Consider the following 18,694-nt stretch of genomic DNA (forward strand, 5'->3'; position numbering starts at 1 on the left):
CACTGATCATTGTGTACACCTGAGGGAGCCTAAGACCCAGCAGGGCAGGTGACCCTTCCAAAGTCCCCCAGCAGACAGCCACGCTCCCGACTCCACCTGTGCTCCTTGACTCCTCAGCCAATACCCGCTGGGAAACACGGTGCCTTGGTACGCAGATGAGACAGGTGGCAGAGAAAGATCGGTTCTGCCACCTGCCTGCTGTGTGACCTTGGGCAAGTCATTTGTCCTCTCTGAACTCCATGTTCTCTTTCCTCAAGATGACGTAACGGTGCCAGGGCTGCCTCTCTGCCAAGGCATGTGCAGGGAAAGATGAACGTGGGAAGCCTCTGACCATCTGCCCGGCCCTGTGAGGGTTGTCACCAGCAGGAGGCAGATGGGAAGGTGCCAGGCTTGAGCCTGGCACTACCAGGCTCCCCTTGTGTCCTGCCCAAGCCTGCAGCTTCTTTGGTCTCTGCCCAAGCTGTGCCATCTGTGTGGTGGCATCAGCCTGTACCTTCCTTCTGCCCTGGCAGGAAGAGCCCCTGGGATCTCTCACTTGACCCAAATCCCCCCATACCCGTGGCTGAGCAGACCCTCTGCTCCGCCTTGAGGGGTGGTTGTCATTGTTGTTGTTGTCGTTGTTGTTGTTGTTGTTGTCGTTGTTGTTGTTGTTGTTGTGTTTTCAGTGCTGAGATCAAACCCACAGCCTTTCTCATGCTAGACAAGTGCTCTTGCACTGAGCTCTATTCCAAGTCCCATTATAAAATAATTACATTTATTTATTTTGAGGTAGCACTTGGGCTGATTGGAGGACACATTGTGGGATCCAGTTCTCTCACCTTCTGGGTGATCTTAGAGATCAACCTCAGGGAGCGGGGTTTGGTGGAAGGTGTACCTTTACACACACACACACAGTCACACACTCACACATAAACACACACTCACACACACACACACACACAGTCACACACACACATACACACATACACACACACACATACACACATACACACACACACAGTCACACACTCACACATACACACACACAGTCACACACACACACACAGTCACACCGAACACCCGGAACTGTTTGTTCTGAGAGATGATGTCACTTGGTTACCCAGGAGGGGCTGCCCAGCAGGGAGGAGAAGAAGGCAGGACCCTGACTCAAGTTCTCACCCCTCCCCCAAAGCTACTACCAGGCTTAGAGGCCTTTGATGTCCTCCTTGCCTTGCCTGTCCCTTTGGGACCCGAGAGAGTGGATGGCTTCAGGTCAGTGTGTATGAAGGTTGCTGTGGTAGGAAGGATGAGTCTCTGTCCTGTTGGGTGGCGGCTGTCTCAGCCTGTCTCTTCTACAGGTGGCTGCCCTCCAGCGGCAGATCTTCGATTTCCTGGGCTACCAGTGGGCTCCCATCCTGGCCAACTTCCTGCATATCATGGCTGTCATCCTGGGCATCTTTGGCACCGTGCAGTATCGGTCCCGGTATCTCATCCTGGTATGTCTCTTTCTTGCCCCTGTCTCTCCAGACATAACTGTTTCCTACCCATAAAGCCCAAAGGGACACAAATACCCAAAAGTCCTAAGTATGCACTCAGAACCAACCAGAGTACTGTGTTTCTTTAGAGACTCTTCCCAGAGGAGGTGGGCTGGGCAGACGGCGCAGTTCTACATCTGTTTGGCACCATTACAGCAGCCCCACCACCTCCTCTGTGCAATGAGGGAGCGAGGCTCAGTGTGGTTAAGTCTTCCTAAGGTCACACAGCTAGGAAAGGCAGAGCCAAGCCTGGAGTGAGAGCTCCTACACTGTCACCATCCTGCTATGGGGACAAAGAAAGAAAGGGAGGCAAGGGAGCATCAGGAAGTCTTGGGTTCTGTCCCTACTGCCTGGCATTCACTGAGGACATGGTCTACGAGGCATAGTGATGCATATCTGTAATCCTAGAACTTGGGAGACAGAGACAGCATCATCGTGAGTTCAAGGATAGCCTGGGCTACACAGCGAGACCCTCCCTATATTTAAAAAAGAAAAAAAGACAACATGGTCTGAACGTACTTGTAGTGTAGCTTTCTCACCCCTGCTAATGGTCTTCTGGACACCTAATCTCCCACATCCTTGGCCTGCTGCAGTTCCCTGCTGGCCCTCGGTGCCTCTTCAGGGGCCACATCCAGGCTGCTCAGCAGATTACCCAGCATCCATACATGGTGCCTGCAATAGGACAGATGCAGGATGACCCACTCATGCTCATTCCACGCCAGCCATCTCTCCACTCCTAAAGGCTCGGCTCCACCTTGCTAGTTCTACTGGCAAGTGCTCTTACCTGCTGAGCCCCTGCAATTAGCATTTTTAAGATTTTGTTTATTTATTTTTTAATTACGGAAGGGATATACTTGAATGTGGTTACCTGAGGAGGCCGGAAGAGGGCATTGGTTTCTCCTGAACCCGAGGTTACAGGTCTGTATTTGCATGGGTGCTCAGAACATGTCATGGCTGAGCCATCTCTCCAGCCCCAATTTGTAAATTTCGGAGGCGGGGGCGGGTTTCAATACAGGGTTTCTCTGTCTGTCTCTGACAGCTCTGGCCATCCTGCAACTTGCTCTGTAGACCAGGCTGGCCTTGAACTCAGAGATCTGCCTGCCTCTGCCTCCAGTGCTGGGAATAAAGGCGTGTGATACCACTGTCCAGCCCCAATTTGTATTTTTAGCAAACTCCTCAAAGTAACTGCAATGTATGGAGAGGAGGTCTCTCCCTCTCCAAGGACCTGGGCTAAGGCCCTGACTCCTAGCTGTGTGATCCAGAGAAGCTCAGCCTGCCCTCTGTGTCTTAGTGGAGGGTTGTGAAGGATGAGTGTAACCTCCACTCTCCCTTGAAGTCCGTCTCCACTGACTGTGCCCCATCCCCACCCCCGCACCTCCCCCCTTTACTCACCTCTGCTTTCTGCAGTATGCAGCCTGGCTGGTACTCTGGGTCGGCTGGAATGCCTTCATCATCTGCTTCTACCTGGAGGTTGGACAGCTATCCCAGGTAAGCCTGGGGCCTGGTGGTGTGCAGAGCACACACTACCTAACCTTTGCCATCTCTACTGGGGGCCGGGACATCCTCTTTTCCACACCCCTTTCTCCCTCCGCACACTCCACTAATCTGTGCAGCCCGCTTGACACACACCCCCCATTTTTGTTTTTGGCCTCTTCTGTGCTTCTTAAAAACAAGGATGGCCCGGATGAGGCTAAAGGGCATTTGCTGGGAAGATGAGCCCAGGGCTGCATTGACCACAAGCTCAGTGAAAACCGAAGTGTATGCCAGCACACGATGAAATGCTCAGAGGAAGGTGAAAATGTCCCACACGCACGTTTTATTGCTTATACACAGAGACACACTGGGTCCGAGGCCGATCGATATTTTTCAGAAAGGAAAGAGACTAGGGTGGCATTTGTTCAGGGGAGAATGAACAAACTGTGTCGTGTGGAGAAGCAGCTAAAGAAAGCAGGGGTGTGTACCTGGAAGAGGAGCGAGCCCAGAGAGGCACAACTTCTATTTTTAGATACAAAGGAGGACAAATACAGGAATAAAAACTTTGGCATCGTGGCTTGACCCTGCTCCATTTAAGTCTCAGCTGTAATGCTGCCCAGCAGTTGGACACTGGGCGAACGGCCTGTTCTCTCTGAGCTTCAGTTTGCTCTTTCTTTAGATGTGTTTTTACTTATTTACATGTAGGCCCGTGTGGTGGTTATTTTTTTTATCGCTGTGATAAAATGCTACAACCAAGGCAACTTATAAAAGAAAGCATCCGACTCGGGCATCAGTTCCATGATGGCGGAACAAGTGCTTGGCAGCCGAAACAGCTGAGAGCTCACATTGTGAGCCATACCCCCAAGGCAAAGAGAGAGATCGCTGGGCTTTTGGGACCCCAAAGTCTGCCCTCCTACCCCATGACACATCTCCAGTAAAATCACACCTTCTTTTTTCTTTATTTTGTTTGGTTGCTTGGTTGGTTGGTTTTTGTTTTTTTTTGAGAAAGGGGTTCTCTGTGTAGCCCAGGCTATCCTGAAACTTGCTCAGTAGACCAGGCTGGCCTATAACATAACTCAGAGATCTACCTACCTCTGCCTCTTGAGTGCTAGGATTAAAGGTGTGCGCCACCACAGAGTGAAGCCACACCTTTGCATCCTCCCCAAGCAGTCCTACCAACCGGGCACCAAGTATTCAAACACCTGAGCCTACAGGGGTGGGGCAGGCATACTCCTTCAAACCACCACAGGGTGCATGGTCTGCATGCATTTCCCTGCACCATGTGTGTGCAGTGCTGGCAGAGACCAGAAGAGGGCGAATGAGCCCAAGGAACTGGAGTTACAGACAGTTGTGAGCTCCCATGTGGGTGCTGGAAATAGAACTCTGATCGTCTGGAAGAGCATCCAGTGGTATTAACCACTGAGCCATCCCTCCAGTCCCACCTCTTTTTTTTTTTTTTTTTTTTTTTTTTTAAAGACAGGATCTCTTGTAACCCAAGCATGCCTCAAGCACTATGTAGCTGAGGGTGACTTTTTGAACTCCTGCTCCTCCCAAATGCTGGGATTACAGTTATGTACCACACATGGTGCTAGGGAGGGAATCCATGTTAGACATTCTACCGGGTGGTTCAGTTAGTCAGAGTGCCCGCTATGCAAGCATGAAGCCCTTGAGTTCAGATCCCCGGCACCCACATAACACTTTCTAGTGGCATGAATCTGTAATCCCAATACTGGGAGGGGAGCTGGAGGAGAGAAAGATTTCCTAAAGATTTTCAAGCTAGTGAGTCTAACCAAACTTGTGGACTCCAGGTTCCCTGAGAGACCCTGTCTCAAAAAAAAAAAAAAAAGGCAGGGCACAGAGGTAGCTCAGTGAGTAGAAGTGTTTGCTTTGCAAGCCGGATGACGCAAGCTCAATCCCAGATTGAGAAGAAAGAAAGAAGAAGAAGAAAACAGAGCTAATTCCCAAAAGTCGTATTCAGACCTCTGGACGTGTTCTATGGCTCATGTGTACACACAGGCACACACATACACCACCACCACCACCACCATCAACAACAACAAGAATTAAATTTTAAAAAAAAAGGTGGAGGGTTGGGGATTTAGCTCAGTGGTAGAGTGCTTGCCTAGCAAGTGCAAGGCCCTGGGTTCGGTCCCTGGCTCCAAAAAAAAAAAAAAAAAAAAAAGGTGGAGGCTGGAGAGATGATTCAGCGGTTAAGAGCACCTGACTGCTCTTCCAGAGGTCCTGAGTTCAATTCCCAGCAACCACATGGTGGCTCACAACCATCTGTAATGAGATCCGATGCCCTCTTCTGGTGTGTCTGAAGACAGTGTACTTATATATAATAAATGAATAAAAAAAAAAGGTGGAAGGGCAATTAAGGAAGCCACCCAGTGTACGTACACACACACACACACACACACACACACACACACACACACACAAACACAAACACAAACACACACAGAGAGAGTAGAAGCTTTAAGACCAGCGTTTTGGAGGCAGAGGCAGGCAGATCTCAAAGCCAGACTGTTTTACAGAGCAAGTTCCAGCATAACCAGGGCTATATAACACAGAAGCCCCGGTGGGGTGGGGGTGGGGATTGGAGGATGGACCACAGCAACTCCATGTGGTTACTCGGGCGATGACGCTTGATCACAGGCCTGTGTGCTTGGTTCCTGGTCAGTGTGGCGAGTCTCAGTCTGACTGAAGGAGTGAAGGTGTTGTTGGGTACAGGGCTGCACACTGTCTAAACACTGACCTAGCCCAGCCCCTTCTCCATCTAACAAAAGGGAGAGTACAGACCGAGGAGAGGAGTCACATGCAGAGTAATGGGAACCCATTGGGTTATACGGGAGCTTGTATTGCGGAGTTCACCGATGCCTGGGGAGTTAGATCCTGTCTCTGTTAGTGCTCTTTTAAGTCTGAAATTCAGAGGCTCCAATATAGGCTCAACTCGAACCCTCTCCAGCTCAGTTGATAGCAATGTGACGTCTATGTGATCGTCTGCTGCCACCTGCTGGCCATGTTTAGACTTGCAGGGGCCGTCATTTCCCTTACAAATCAACCTGGAGAAGAGCAGACTATGTGAATCCACATGGTAGTGGGCACCTGGGGAGTCCTCCTATCCCTCTCCACCGCTGAGTATCCCAGGCCCCTCTGCCCCCCAGGACCGGGACTTCATCATGACCTTCAACACATCCCTGCATCGCTCCTGGTGGATGGAGAACGGTCCAGGCTGCCTGGTGACTCCTGTTCTGAACTCCCGCCTGGCCCTGGAGGACCACCATGTCATCTCGGTCACTGGCTGCCTGCTTGATTATCCGTACATTGAAGCCCTCAGTAGTGCCCTGCAGATCTTCCTAGCTGTGAGTCCTATTCATCACCCAACCCCATGTCCCCCGAAGTGCAGATTCCAGACCATCCATTCTTTATCCCCGTTGGAGAGATGACAGGCCATATATAGACCCACAATTCCAGCAGGCAGGAGGCAGAGGCAGGAGGGTCAGGCTTACAAATTTGAGATCAGCCTAGATTACATAGTGGGTTCCCTACCCAACCCTGTTCAGAAAAAGAAAAAGAAAGATAAACCTATGTATTCTGACCTCCATTTGCTCCAGCATCCTGTGACGCCTCCCTCCTCCTTCCACCACCCATCTCCCATCCCCCAAGAAGGGCATGGGTAGGTTTCATGAATGGGATGAGCCTTCAGGCCAAGTCCCGCTGAGCTTAGAAGTCTAATACACCCCTGGTGTTAGCATTCTGTCTAAGCTCCACCTCACAGTTACCTGGAAACAGCCAGCTGCTTGCCCCCCTCCTCTGTCTCTTGCTCTCTCTTGGCTTCCTGCTCCCGCTCTCCCCCCCTTCCCTTCCCCCCTCCATGTGCTCATGGCCAGCCTCTACCTCTCCCCCCTCTCTGCCTTTCTCTGTCTCTACTACCCTTTCAGCTCCCCTCCCCCATGCCCTAATAAACTCTATTCTGTACTATACCATTGTGTGGCTGGCCCCTCACGGGGAAGGGATGCCTCAGCATGGGCCCACCGAGGCACCCCCTTCCCCACACCTCACCACACATTCAGCAAAACATATCCCCCTCTCTCTTTATCTTTTTATAAACACATCACCTGGGACCTTGGACAAGTCATTTGTTTTTCTCAAGCTCCCTTACTTTTTGCATACGAAGGACAGTGCCAACCATACAGGGCTGAAAGAATAAGAAAGGAGATCCAGCCAGGCCTCGGTGGCACAATACATTTATCCCAGCACTCAGGAGACAGAGATAAGCCGGTCTCTGAGTTCGAGGCCAGCCTGATCTACAGAGCAAGTCCCAGGACAGCCAGGGCTACACAGAGAAACAATCGAACAAGAAAGCAAAGCAAAGAAGGGGGTTCAAAATAGGGGTCACAGCCAAGCATGGTGGTACGCCTGTAACCCCAGCACTTGCAAGGTCAAAGTAGGAGGATCCAGAGCTCAAGGTCAGCCTGGGCTACTTGAGACCATTAATGGGAGGGCCAGCCCTGTCTTAGGAACTTTACACAGGCCTAAGTGGGAAGCTTGGGGCACAAAGAGGTGACCTGCTTGTCAGTCACAGCCTTTTCAAGCAGAGGCATTTAACGTAAATGTTTGCTTAGACAAGGCTTTGAGTCGGTGGGTAGAGGGGACAGGGACAACTCTTTCCCTTCCTGATTGTTATCCCCTCTCTCAGCTGTTCGGATTCGTGTTTGCCTGTTATGTGAGCAAAGTATTCCTGGAAGAGGAGGACAGCTGTAAGTGTCTCCCCCTCAGAGAGATGGCCGGGGGTTGGGGTGAGGGTGGGGGTGTTTTCAGTACCTTGGACAGGGCCGCCTCCCCTGGGGCTGGTTTGTACTGGAAGAAGAGAAGCCAGGGATGAATGGTTAAGACCCAGATGGCTAAGTACTCAGCCCAAGGCCCCAGAACCGCTTTTTTCCCCCATACTGGATCTAACCCTATAGTTCAGAGCCTTAGGGCTTTCCTTCCACCTGACCGCCTGCCTCTCTTTGCCTGCTGAAGGAGGACAGGAGCAACACTTAACCTTACCCTCTCCTACTCCTATGCACAGCCCCGCCCTCGGGTCCACATCCTGGGCGTGGCTGTTCCCGGCCCTACCCACCCCTTCTCAGGTTGGGCTACCCAGGAATGGGTCTGTGTCACGAGGTTCTTCACCTTCAAGACCCAGCCTTCAGTACTCACCTCTTCTCTTTCGCAGTTGACTTCATCGGTGGCTTTGACTCCTATGGATACCAGGCGCCTCAGAAGACGTCGCATTTACAGCTGCAGCCTCTGTACACGTGGGTCCTTGGCGGGGACTGGGTGTAACTGGAGGGTGTAACTTGGTGTTGGTGGAAAGAAGTGCATGGAGAAGGCGTGGGCATCCGGGTCTCTCTGACCACCTACTCGCAGGCCTGCAAATACACTTCTAACCTGCTTTTGTTTCCTGCAGGTCTGGGTAGCTTCTGTTCCGCACCCACCTCGTAAAGCTCCCTGGACCTCTGGAGCCTGAAGCAGCGCTGTCCGGAGGCTTGGATCACGATGAGCAGGCGCGCCCCCTGGCGGCGCTTAGGCTAACTGCAGCTTGTACAGCCTCCTGGATCTGCAGCCCCTGGAGCAAATGCGGACTCACTTAGACTTGAACTTGGACCTGACCCTAGCCGGACTTCAGGGTTGGGGCAGGATGGGGTTGGGGGGAGGGGGAATCGCTGGGTTTGTATTTTTTTTAATCTCAGCCTTGGTACGTGCCAGGGTCTTCCTCTTTCTTCAGCTCTACTCCTTACCTAGTATCTTGCCCTCAGTCCAAACAGCAAGACAGACGAACTCACCCCATCTCACCTCTCATTCACCTGCCCTGGGGAAAGATACTGTGAACTAGAAGCAGGAGTCCTGGGCTCTATCACTGGCATCCTGTGTGACATCGGGCAGAGTCTTTGCTCTCTCCGGGGCTCAGTTTCCCCACCTCAAATAATTAAAATAATCCCTTAGCAGATGATACTCCTAGCACTCTCGTTTGACTTTTCAATTCCCTGGGCTATGGGGCAGATATGGAAACTAAGGCCCAGAGATGTGAGGCGACTTGCTTGAAGCCGCACAGTAAGGTTTTAGCAGAGGCAGGCTTTGAATCCTGTGTGTTCTAGTTTGAGACTCTCCAATCCAGTATCTGGCCTCTGGATTTGGTTTCCAAGCCCCGCTTCTAGCTCGGGCAATCCCGCACACTCACATATCACCACCACAACACACCAGCTCCACTCTTAAAGCAATATACCAGTTCGTTCTCTTGGGAACCAGGCAAACAGAGCCTAAAGCCTTGAGTTCAGCCTGACCCACAGGAAGCCTTTGTAGACTCAGCCTGCTCATCTTTGGTAAACTTCTAAACCTCGTCCTCCACAAAAGCAGAACCACTACTCGTCCGCCAGATCTCTAAGCTGGGGTCCACTCCCCCCAAGCAATCCCAAGCAAACCCTCCATTCTTCCACCTACTTCACCGTCATGGTCCCTGAGGGAGAGAGGATGGTGATCCAGAAGCAAGCCTGGGAATATGAAGGGGCAGAATGAGTGTGGATGACTCCAGTCAGGAGGACTAGAACCCCACCCTTTCCTGAGAACAAGCAGAGAGGAGGGCTTTTCTCCATCTTCTTCCTCCACAGAGGCCCTAAGAACCCCGTGTCCTCAGTAGGTAGGGCTTGGTGAGTTACGTACAGAGAGAACAGACATCGGTGCCTCCGATCTGTGAAGCGGAAGCAATCGGAAGGGCAGCTAAGAAGCAGAGGGACCTAGCAGGGAGCTTGTGCGGGAGAGACAGTTTACACCGCACCGAGGTGAACGCGCAGGGGAGACAGTTCACACCGCACCCAAGGTGAACACGTCGAGGTGAACACGTCGCTCTCCAGTCTTTCCTGAGCTAGAGCGGCAAGCCCCACTCCACTCCAACCAGTGTGCCACACAGAATAGCCACGCCCAGGAGTTCCTCTGGCGATCACAGGTCCCTGGGTGGTGAGCCTAATCAGAGAGGGATACGTTTCCTTTAAGTCAGGCTACCTCTTGCCACTGGGTCACTTCCCACCAGCAACACTCACTTCTCCCATCCCTTCCCGCAGGGCTCTCTCTACTCAAGGGTTTAGCCACGGATGCTTCGAAGCCTTTTGGTTTTATAAGCTGGGTTTTACAGGGGGAATCTGGGTTTGCTTCTCAACGAAACCTTGTGGGCTGAGACCTCCCAGGTATCCATGCAGGTTGGTTGATTAAAAAAAAAAAAAAAAAAGTGTTTTCTTCACTGTGTGCCTGTCTTGCCCTCTTGATCAGAAAGGTTTCCTAAGAGAAAAAGGGGGGTTGGGGATTTGGCTCAGTGGTAGAGCGCTTGCCTAGCAAGCGCAAGGCCCTGGGTTTGGTCCCCAGCTCCGAAAAAAAAGAATAGAAAAAAAAAATGGGTGCAAAACTGAGTGGCCATTTCATTTTTAACATATTACATACATTTATTGTTTGTTTGAGACAGAGTCTTGCTATGTAGACCTAACTGATCTAGAACTCACCGTATAGCCCAACTGTGGCCTTGAACTCATAGAAATCTACTTGCCCAACATTCTGAAGTGCTGGGATTAAAGATGTGAGCTACTGCACTTGCCCCTCCTTTTAAAAATATCTTATTTATAATTGTTCTGGGGGGTGTGTATGCCACACAGAGGTTGTGGAGGTTGGAAAACAACTTTGTGGTGTCTGTGTTCTCTGTCCACCTTTTTTTTCCTTTACTATATTTATTTGTGTGTGGTGTGGGGGTAGGGATTGAACACGCATGCCAGAGAGTACACGTGGAGTCAGAGAACCATTTGCTGGAATCAGTTTTCTTCTACCATTTAAGTCCTGGGCATCGAACTCAGGTTCCCAGGCGCCTTTGCCACTGAGCCAACACCCCTCTGTGTGTGTGTGTGTGTGTGTGTGTGTGTGTGTGTTGAAACTAGGTTTCACTTTGTAGCCCGGTCTGTCATTTGTAATCTTCCTGCTTTAGCCTCTCAATGTTAGATTGTGAGTGAGCACCACCCTGCCTAGCCTTTATCATATATTCCTGAAGCCCTGGCTTGTGCCTTAGACTGGCTTCATGGCTTCGGGCAAGCCACTATCTTTTCTTTCCTCAAAACAGCACAGGGGCTGCTGGGTAGTAGTGGTGCACACCTCTAGTCCCAGGATGGACCCGGAAGGCAGATAGAAGTTTGAGGCTAGCCTGGTCTACAGAGTGAGTACCAGAACAGCCAGGGCTACACAGAGAAACCTTGGGGGCAGGGGTTTGGGGGGAGGGATGCTAAATGCTCTCTGTATTATTCGCTCTCTCTGATGATGTTTCTGGGTCTCTTACATCTTGGCTCTTCTCTCTTCTTGACAACTGTCTTAGTCAGGGTTTCTATTCCTGTACAAAGACCGAGAAGCAAGTTGGGGAGGAAAGGGTTTCTTCAGCTTACATTTCACATTGCTGTCCATCACCAAAGGAAGTCAGGACAGGAACAAAACAGGTAAGGAAACAGGAGCTGTTGCAGAGGCCATGGAGGGATGTTACTGGCTTGCTTCCCCTGGCTTGCTCAGCTTGCTCTCTTATAGAACCCAAGACCAGGGATGCCCTCCCTGCTTGATCACTAATTGAGAAAATGCCTTACAGCTGGATCTCACGGAGGCATTTCCTCAAGGGAGGCTCCTTTCTCTGTGATGACTCCAGCTTGTGTCAAGTTGACATACAAAACCAGCCAGTACAGCCACTGAGTCCCTGGCTTTGAATGATCCGAGTCTCAGTTACTGTTCTATTGCTGTGAAGAGACACCATGACCACGGGAACTTATTAAAAAGAAACCATTTAACTGGGGGCTTGCTTACAGATTCAGGGGGTGAGATCATGGCCCTCATGGCTGGGAGCATGGCGGCAGACAGGCGGGCAGGCGTAACACTGGAGTGGTAGATAACTTATATCTGATCTGTAAGTTGCAGGCAGAGAGAGTGAGATCGGGCCTGGTGTGGACTTCTGAAACCTCAAAGCCCACCCCAGTGACATGCCTCCTCCAGCAAGGCCACACCTCCCAATCCTTCCCAAATAGTCTATGGACTGGCAACCAAACGTTCGAATGGATGAGCCTGGGGGGGCTGTGCTCATTCCAACCACAAGGTGTCGGACAGTGCTTTCCACATAGATTCCTCCCTCCTGCCCTTGACCTTCTGGATCATTCTGGTGACATAGCTCAAAGAACCAGTATTTCCACTGTGAATCATGGAATCCAATTAATTGATTGATGATTAAGTTAAAGAAAGTTGGGGCTGGAGAGATGGCTCTGTGATTAAGAGCATTGACTGTCCTTTCAAAGGTCCTGAGTTCAATTCCCAGCAATCACATGGTGGTTCACAGCCATCCGTAATGGGATCTGATGCCTTCTGGTGCATCTGAGGACAGCTACAGTATACTCATATACATAAAAATAAATAAATCCTAGAGAGAGAGAGAGAGAGAGAGAGAGAGAACTGACTACTCTTCCAGAGGCTTCCAGAGGTCCTGAGTTCAATTCTCAGAAACCACATGGTGGCTCACAACCATCTGTAATGGGATCCGATGCCCTCTACTCGTGTGTGTGAAAACAGTGTACTCATATAAATAAAATAAATAAATCTTTTTAAAAAAGAAAAAAGGGGGGTTGGGGACTTAGCTCAGTGGTAGAGCGCTTGCCCAGCAAGCGCAAGGCCCTGGGTTCGGTCCCCAGCTCTGAAAAAAAGAAGAAAAAAAGAAAAAAGGAAGTTAAGGAACCATATGCTCCCAAAACAATATTTTCTGTTTCTGGGGTGCCATGTCATTAGACCGGTGCACTCAGGTCATCAGGACAGCTTCCCACCTTAAGCTCACTCATCACATCTGATGTGTCAGAGTGGTCCATGCCTGGGTTCCAGGGATTGAGTAGGGAAGGGCACTCTGCTTCCACAGGGAAGGAACTCGTCCTAGGTTATACAACCCCAAGTGTCAGATAGAACCAGGGAGGGCAATGGGATACCATCGAAGAATTCTGCTCACAGACTATCTGAAAGGCACGGTCCCTTAGAGATCCAGCAGGGCTTCCCAAGTGAGTTAGAAGTGTGGAGCAGTGTTATGTCTGTAGGAAGCTAATCTGTGCTGGAGATGTTTATATGTGATGGCAGCTCCTTACGCATAAACGGGAGAGCCACCAGCACAATGGTGGCCAGCATGACAAGCAGGCAGGTCTAGGTCCCCAGTGCAAGGACAGAACTGACCTGCTAAGGAAATGCAGTACAGTGTCATCGATGTCCATCCCAGGCTGTCACTCTACATATCCCAGTAGCCCAGGTACAGCTCCTGGAGCGTGGCTCAATTAAAGTGCTTGCCTTCCATGCACCAGGTCCTGGATTTGATTGCAAGTACTGTAAAAACTGTGTGCCAGGCACACTTAGCATTTGCCTGTTATCCCAGCACTCAAGAGGCAGAGACAGAAGAACCAAAGTTCAAGGCCAGCCTGGGCCACATGAGACCCTGTCTCAAAAGGAGTGGGGGGTAGCTGATGAGATAACTCAGTGGATAAAGATGTCTGCTGCTGGACTGGAGAGATGGCTCAGTGGTTAAGAGCACTGACTGTTCATCCAGAGGTCCTGAGTTCAATTCCCAGCAACCACATGGTGGCTCACAACCATCTGTAATGAGATCTGATGCCCTCTTCTGGTGTGTCTGAAGACAGCTACAGTGTACATGTATAAATAAATTAAAAAAAAAAAAAGATGTCTGCTGCTAAACCTGACAATGTGACAGGATGGAAGGGAGAACTAACTTCTTCAAGTTCGTCCTCTGACCTCCACATGTGCACTGTAGCACAAGCAGCAGACGCTCAGCCTCTCCTCTAACCTGTGTCCACTCACTCTCCCCCTATGACCTTAAGATTTGAAAGCTCGGGGACTGGAGAGATGGCTCAGTGGTTAGGAGCACTGAGTGTTCTTCCTAAGGTCCTGAGTTCAATTCCCAGCAACCACATGGTGGCTCACAACCATCTGTAATGGGATCTGATGCCCTCTTCTGGTGTGTATGAAGACAGCCACAATGTACACATATACATAAAATAAATAAATCTTAAAAAAAAAAAGAAAGAAAGAAAGAGAAAGCTTAAGACCTGGGCATAGTGGTGGTGAATGCTGTAATTACATGCCATCATCCCAGCACCCCTGAGGTAAAGCCAAGAAGATCAGAGGTTCAAGATATATAGTTAGAGGGGTTGGGGATTTAGCTCAGTGGTAGAGTGCTTGCCTAACAAGCACAAGGCCCTGGGTTCGGTCCTCAGCCCCGAAAAAAAAAAAAAGATATATAGTTAGAGACTAACCTGGGCTACATAAGACCCTGCCTCAAAAAGAAAAAAAAAAGGAAAAAAAGAAGGAAGGAAGGAAGGAGAGAGAGAGAGAGAGAGAGAGAGAGAGAGAGAGAGAGAGAGAACCTGGAGTATATTCTTCCTGGTGAATGTGGTTCATGGATGGAGATTGGGGTGACATAGCATCCCTTAATAAATGCTTAGGGAAGAAACTGCTGGAGGGATTGCTGTAACCAGGCTCCCAGGTTCATCCTGGAGATGTGTACTGAAGTCTTTGTATGTCCTCTAAGCAAAGATGGAGAGGCTGTAGTTACAGTTAACCTGGCTCTGGAAAAGCCAGCCACAGAGTAAAGCAGGGGGTAATCGGAACATAGATAAATAGTCTGTATCTCCAACAAGGACATGTTCAACACTCATGCCATCCCACTGAAGAGCTCTGAAGAGGCAGCATAGTTCTCACCCTATCAGCGGCAGCTGGCCCCAGCCTTACCTTTAGCATGCATAGCTTCAGAGGGACCTCTTGGGCAAACCACAGGAAAAGGCATAGATTTCTCCTGATCAGAGTTTTGCAGACTCCAGACTCGGCACTGACATGCTGGGTCACCGTTAGTTGTGATCAGCTGATCTGTTCACCAAGGATACTTAGAATCATCCCTGGGTGCCACTCACAAGATGTGCCTCCCCAGTTATGACACAAATTATCTATGGGCATCGCTAATGTCACTCCCAGTCAACACAGAATCAAGTGAGTCAAGTCATTACAGGGAGACTTTGAACAAATAAATTAAAAAGTAAAATATAGGGGGCTGGAGAGATGGCTCAGCGGTTAAGAGCACTGACTGCTCTTTCAGAGGTCCTGAGTTCAATTCCCAGCAACCACATGGTGGCTCACAACCATCTGCAACAAAATCTGATTCCCTCTTCTGGTGTGTCTGAAGAAAGTGACAGGGTACTCACTTATATAAAATAAATAAAGTCTTAAAAAAAAAAAGTAAAACATAATTTTATTTTATGTGTGTTTGTGTACATATGTGCGTAGTACCTGTGACAGCCAGAAGAGGGAGTCAGATCTCTTGGAACTAGAGTTACAAATGTTTGTGAGCCAGCATACGGATGTTGGAAATCAAACTCCCGTCCTCTGGAAAAACAGTCACTGTTCTTTACCACTGAGCCACTGTACTGACTGGTTTTGTGTGTCCACTTAACACAAGCTAGAGTCACCAGAGAGGAAGGAGTTACAGTTGAGGAAATGGTCCCATGAGATCAATCAGTGGTCAATGGGTGAGGGCCCAGCCCATTTTGTGGGTGGGGCTACCCCTAGGCTGATAGTCCTGGGTTCTATAAGAAAGCAAGATGAGCAAGCCAGTAAGCAGCATCCTTCACAGCCTTCTGCATCAGCTCCTGCCTCCAAGATCCTGCCCTGTTTGAGTGCCTGTCCTGACTTTCTTCAGTGATGAACAGCAACGTGGTTCAACTCCTGATGGCATCCTTTGGGATTAAAGAGGTAATCCAAGTTAAGAGCACTTGCTACAGAGGCTCCAAGTATGGTTCTCAGCACCCACACGTTGGCTCACAGCCATCTGTAACTTCAGTTCCAGGGAATCCAATCCCCTTCTCTGATTTCTACCAGCACCAGGCATGGAAGTGGTACACAGGCACACATGCAGGCATAACACTCATAAAAATAAAAATAAATTCAAAAGGAAAGAAAGAAAGAAAAGAATACCTTGTTAGGCAAGGTAGCATACACCTTTAATCCCAGCACTCAGAAGGCAGAGGCAGGCAGATGTCTGTGAGTATGAGGCCAGCCTCAATTACCAAGCAAGTTTCAGGACAGCCAGGGCTGCTACAGAGAAATCCTGTTTCTAGGGGGAAAGGTTATCAGGTATTCTCAGAAGCCCTGTCTTCACACTGACCTCGTGTGGTGGTTTGAGTGGGAATGGCCTTCATAGATTGGTGGGTATTGATATGTTTGAGTACTTAGCCATAGGGAGTGGCACTGATAGGAAGTGTGGCTTTGTTAGAAGATGCGTGTCACTGTGGAGGAGGTCACGTATGCTCAGTGTATGTCAGTGTGGCACACAGTTTCCTGCTGCTTGCTAACCAAGATGTAGAACTTGGCTCCTCCAGCATCATGTCTGCCTGCACACTGCCATGCTTCCCACCATGACAATAATGGACAAAACCTCTGAAACTGTAAGCCAGCCCCAATTAAATGTTTTCTTTTATAAGAGTTGCCATGGTCATGGTGAATCTTCACGGCAAAGAAACCTTAGCCAAAACTCTGTGTGAAGCAACTGCTGTGTATACTTCCCCTCGGACAGAAAGGAAAGGAAGCCCAGGAATAATGATGTGGGTGGTTAAGTTCTTGGGAGGATAATTCCTGCTATATTTTCGTATGCTCATAGTTTTGGGGCTGGAGAGATAGCTCCTGGGTTGAGAACCCTAGCTGCTCTTGCAGAGAACCCGATTTTGGTTCCCAGCACCACATCGGGCAACTCACTGCTACAGCTGCCTGTAACTTCAGATCCAGAAGACCCAATCCCTCTGACCTCTATGGATACCTGAATTCACTTGCATAAGGCCACAAAGAGAAACGTAATTAAAAGTTAAAAAGAATAAAATAGGGGTTGGGGATTTGGCTCAGTGGTAGAGCGCTTGCCTAGCAAGCACAAGGCCCTGGGTTCGGTCCCCAGCTCCGGAAAAAAAAAAAAGAAAGAAAAAAAAAAGAAAAAAGAATAAAATACATTTTAAAGTATATGATTCTACATGGGACCTTGAACACTCGAGGACTTATTATGCCTCTGTTTCTTTTCCTTTCTACATGAGAGGAAGTATACATAGTAGTTGCTTCACAAAGAGTCTTGGTTAAGGTTTCATTGCTGTGAAGATTCACCATGACCTCGGCAACTCTTATAAAAGAAAACTCTCCAGGAGACTTTGGACACTCAAGACCTTAGTGGGGCCTGCAGGGCAGGAGCTTCCGTCCAGATTCTTCCAGGCAATCTGCTTGCTCTGGCCTCCCTCCTGCCCTTCCCCAACACAGAGTCACCCGGATCTTTGAACCTCTGGGTCTTATCGCTCCCAGCCTCAGTCTCGCCCATCAGGCCAATTTTCTTCTCTCCGAGTCTGTGCCTCCTTAGTGCAGAGATCTAGGCTCCCGCCCACCTGTGCCTCCGAAGACAGAGCACCATCCTCCAAAAGCCTCTCTCGATCTCTCGTAGGTCCCTACCCTAGGACCGCTCCAAGAATGGAGGACACAGACAATTTCAGGCCCTGGGCTCCAAGACTGTTCAGCAATCAAACCTGTTTCATCTATCTTGGCTCCGCCCATGGCGAGGCCCCGCCCGTCTGTGTACAGCCACGCCCCCAATCAGGACCGACTATCCAATGCACTCGCTAGTTTATTAGGTCCCTCCCCCTTGGCCCGCCCACGACCCCTTCTCATGGCCCCGCCCTCTGTGCGGCTCCTGCTCGCCCCCTGGCTCCGCCCCGCCTAGGCCCCACCTCGCTTCTTCTTTGTTCCCGCTGGGAGCCGCGCCTTTGCAGGGAAATGCGGAATTCTCAGCTTGGCCGGTTAGAAGTCCAGTTCTCGCTGGACGCCCCGGTGCGCTCTGTGTAAAAGGTGTGTGCGGGCGCTGGGCCAACACTTCCTTTGTTCCCTGCAACATTCTTTTGCCCAGCCCTCCTACCTGTGGAGTCCGGATTATGCAGCATGGAAACTGAACGCCTTGTGACCCCTGGCCTGAGCCACTTGCTTCCAGCTGCAGGTGGGGGCAGAGAACCTTGTCCCGGAACCCAATGTGCTGGCTGCCGGCTTCGACCTTCGCAAGATCTCTGTGGAAAAAGCGAACTCCTGCCCTACGCCCCCACATGTCCCTCATTGCACCTCCTCTCACCCCACAGTTTATGTCCTGTCTTTGTCTCACCCCCTGTCCTTGATTTCTCAGACGTATCCACACCCTTACTCAGTTACCCTGAATTCGCTTCTGAAATAATCCCTTACCGGATTTTTCCAATTACTGTTTTAACAATCGAGCCATAATTGGACTGGAAAAAAAATGCTCTGCGATTAAAAGCACTTGGTGCTCTGGCAAAGAAGCCTGGTTCGGTTCCCAGTACTCATGTTACAGGCTCAGAACATGATTATGCGAGTTTTCCCCTCCCGGGCACTTTGTAACTTGATTTCTCTTATTTTTATTTCTAATGTCTGAGGTGTTGGGGTTCATACCCAGGGACTTATGAATGGACTCACATCGCTGAGGTACATCCTAGCCCCATTTTTCTTCACTTTGTGCATTCTTTATCAAGGGTAGGTAGGAAGCCAGAAGAGGTGTCAGATACCCTAAAATAAGTAACAGACCCTTGTGG

General features: G+C 49.9%; 1 protein-coding gene and 1 long non-coding RNA gene across 2 annotated transcripts in view; one reads left to right on the forward strand and one right to left on the reverse strand.

The window, feature by feature from the left end:
* Positions 1 to 10,274, forward strand: part of Nkain1 (Sodium/potassium transporting ATPase interacting 1) — a 45,150-nt gene extending 34,876 nt beyond the window's left edge. Inside the window, exons 2-7 of the mRNA NM_001427136.1 lie at positions 1,338 to 1,475; positions 2,922 to 3,002; positions 6,155 to 6,352; positions 7,690 to 7,750; positions 8,212 to 8,293; positions 8,446 to 10,274. Of these exons, the coding sequence (NP_001414065.1) occupies positions 1,338 to 1,475; positions 2,922 to 3,002; positions 6,155 to 6,352; positions 7,690 to 7,750; positions 8,212 to 8,293; positions 8,446 to 8,455 (570 nt within the window). The 3' untranslated portion in view covers positions 8,456 to 10,274. The remainder of the gene's footprint in view (positions 1 to 1,337; positions 1,476 to 2,921; positions 3,003 to 6,154; positions 6,353 to 7,689; positions 7,751 to 8,211; positions 8,294 to 8,445) is intronic.
* Positions 6,935 to 18,256, reverse strand: LOC134479033 (uncharacterized). Its single transcript, XR_010051986.1, has 3 exons — positions 18,016 to 18,256; positions 8,196 to 14,948; positions 6,935 to 7,850 (listed from the first exon to the last, which is right to left on the reverse strand). It is a non-coding gene; the product is annotated as an uncharacterized LOC134479033 (long non-coding RNA).
* Between the last annotated feature and the right edge of the window lie 438 nt (positions 18,257 to 18,694).

Source organism: Rattus norvegicus, chromosome 5 (genome assembly GCF_036323735.1).
Source record: "Rattus norvegicus strain BN/NHsdMcwi chromosome 5, GRCr8, whole genome shotgun sequence".
Classification (NCBI taxonomy): domain Eukaryota; kingdom Metazoa; phylum Chordata; class Mammalia; order Rodentia; family Muridae; genus Rattus; species Rattus norvegicus.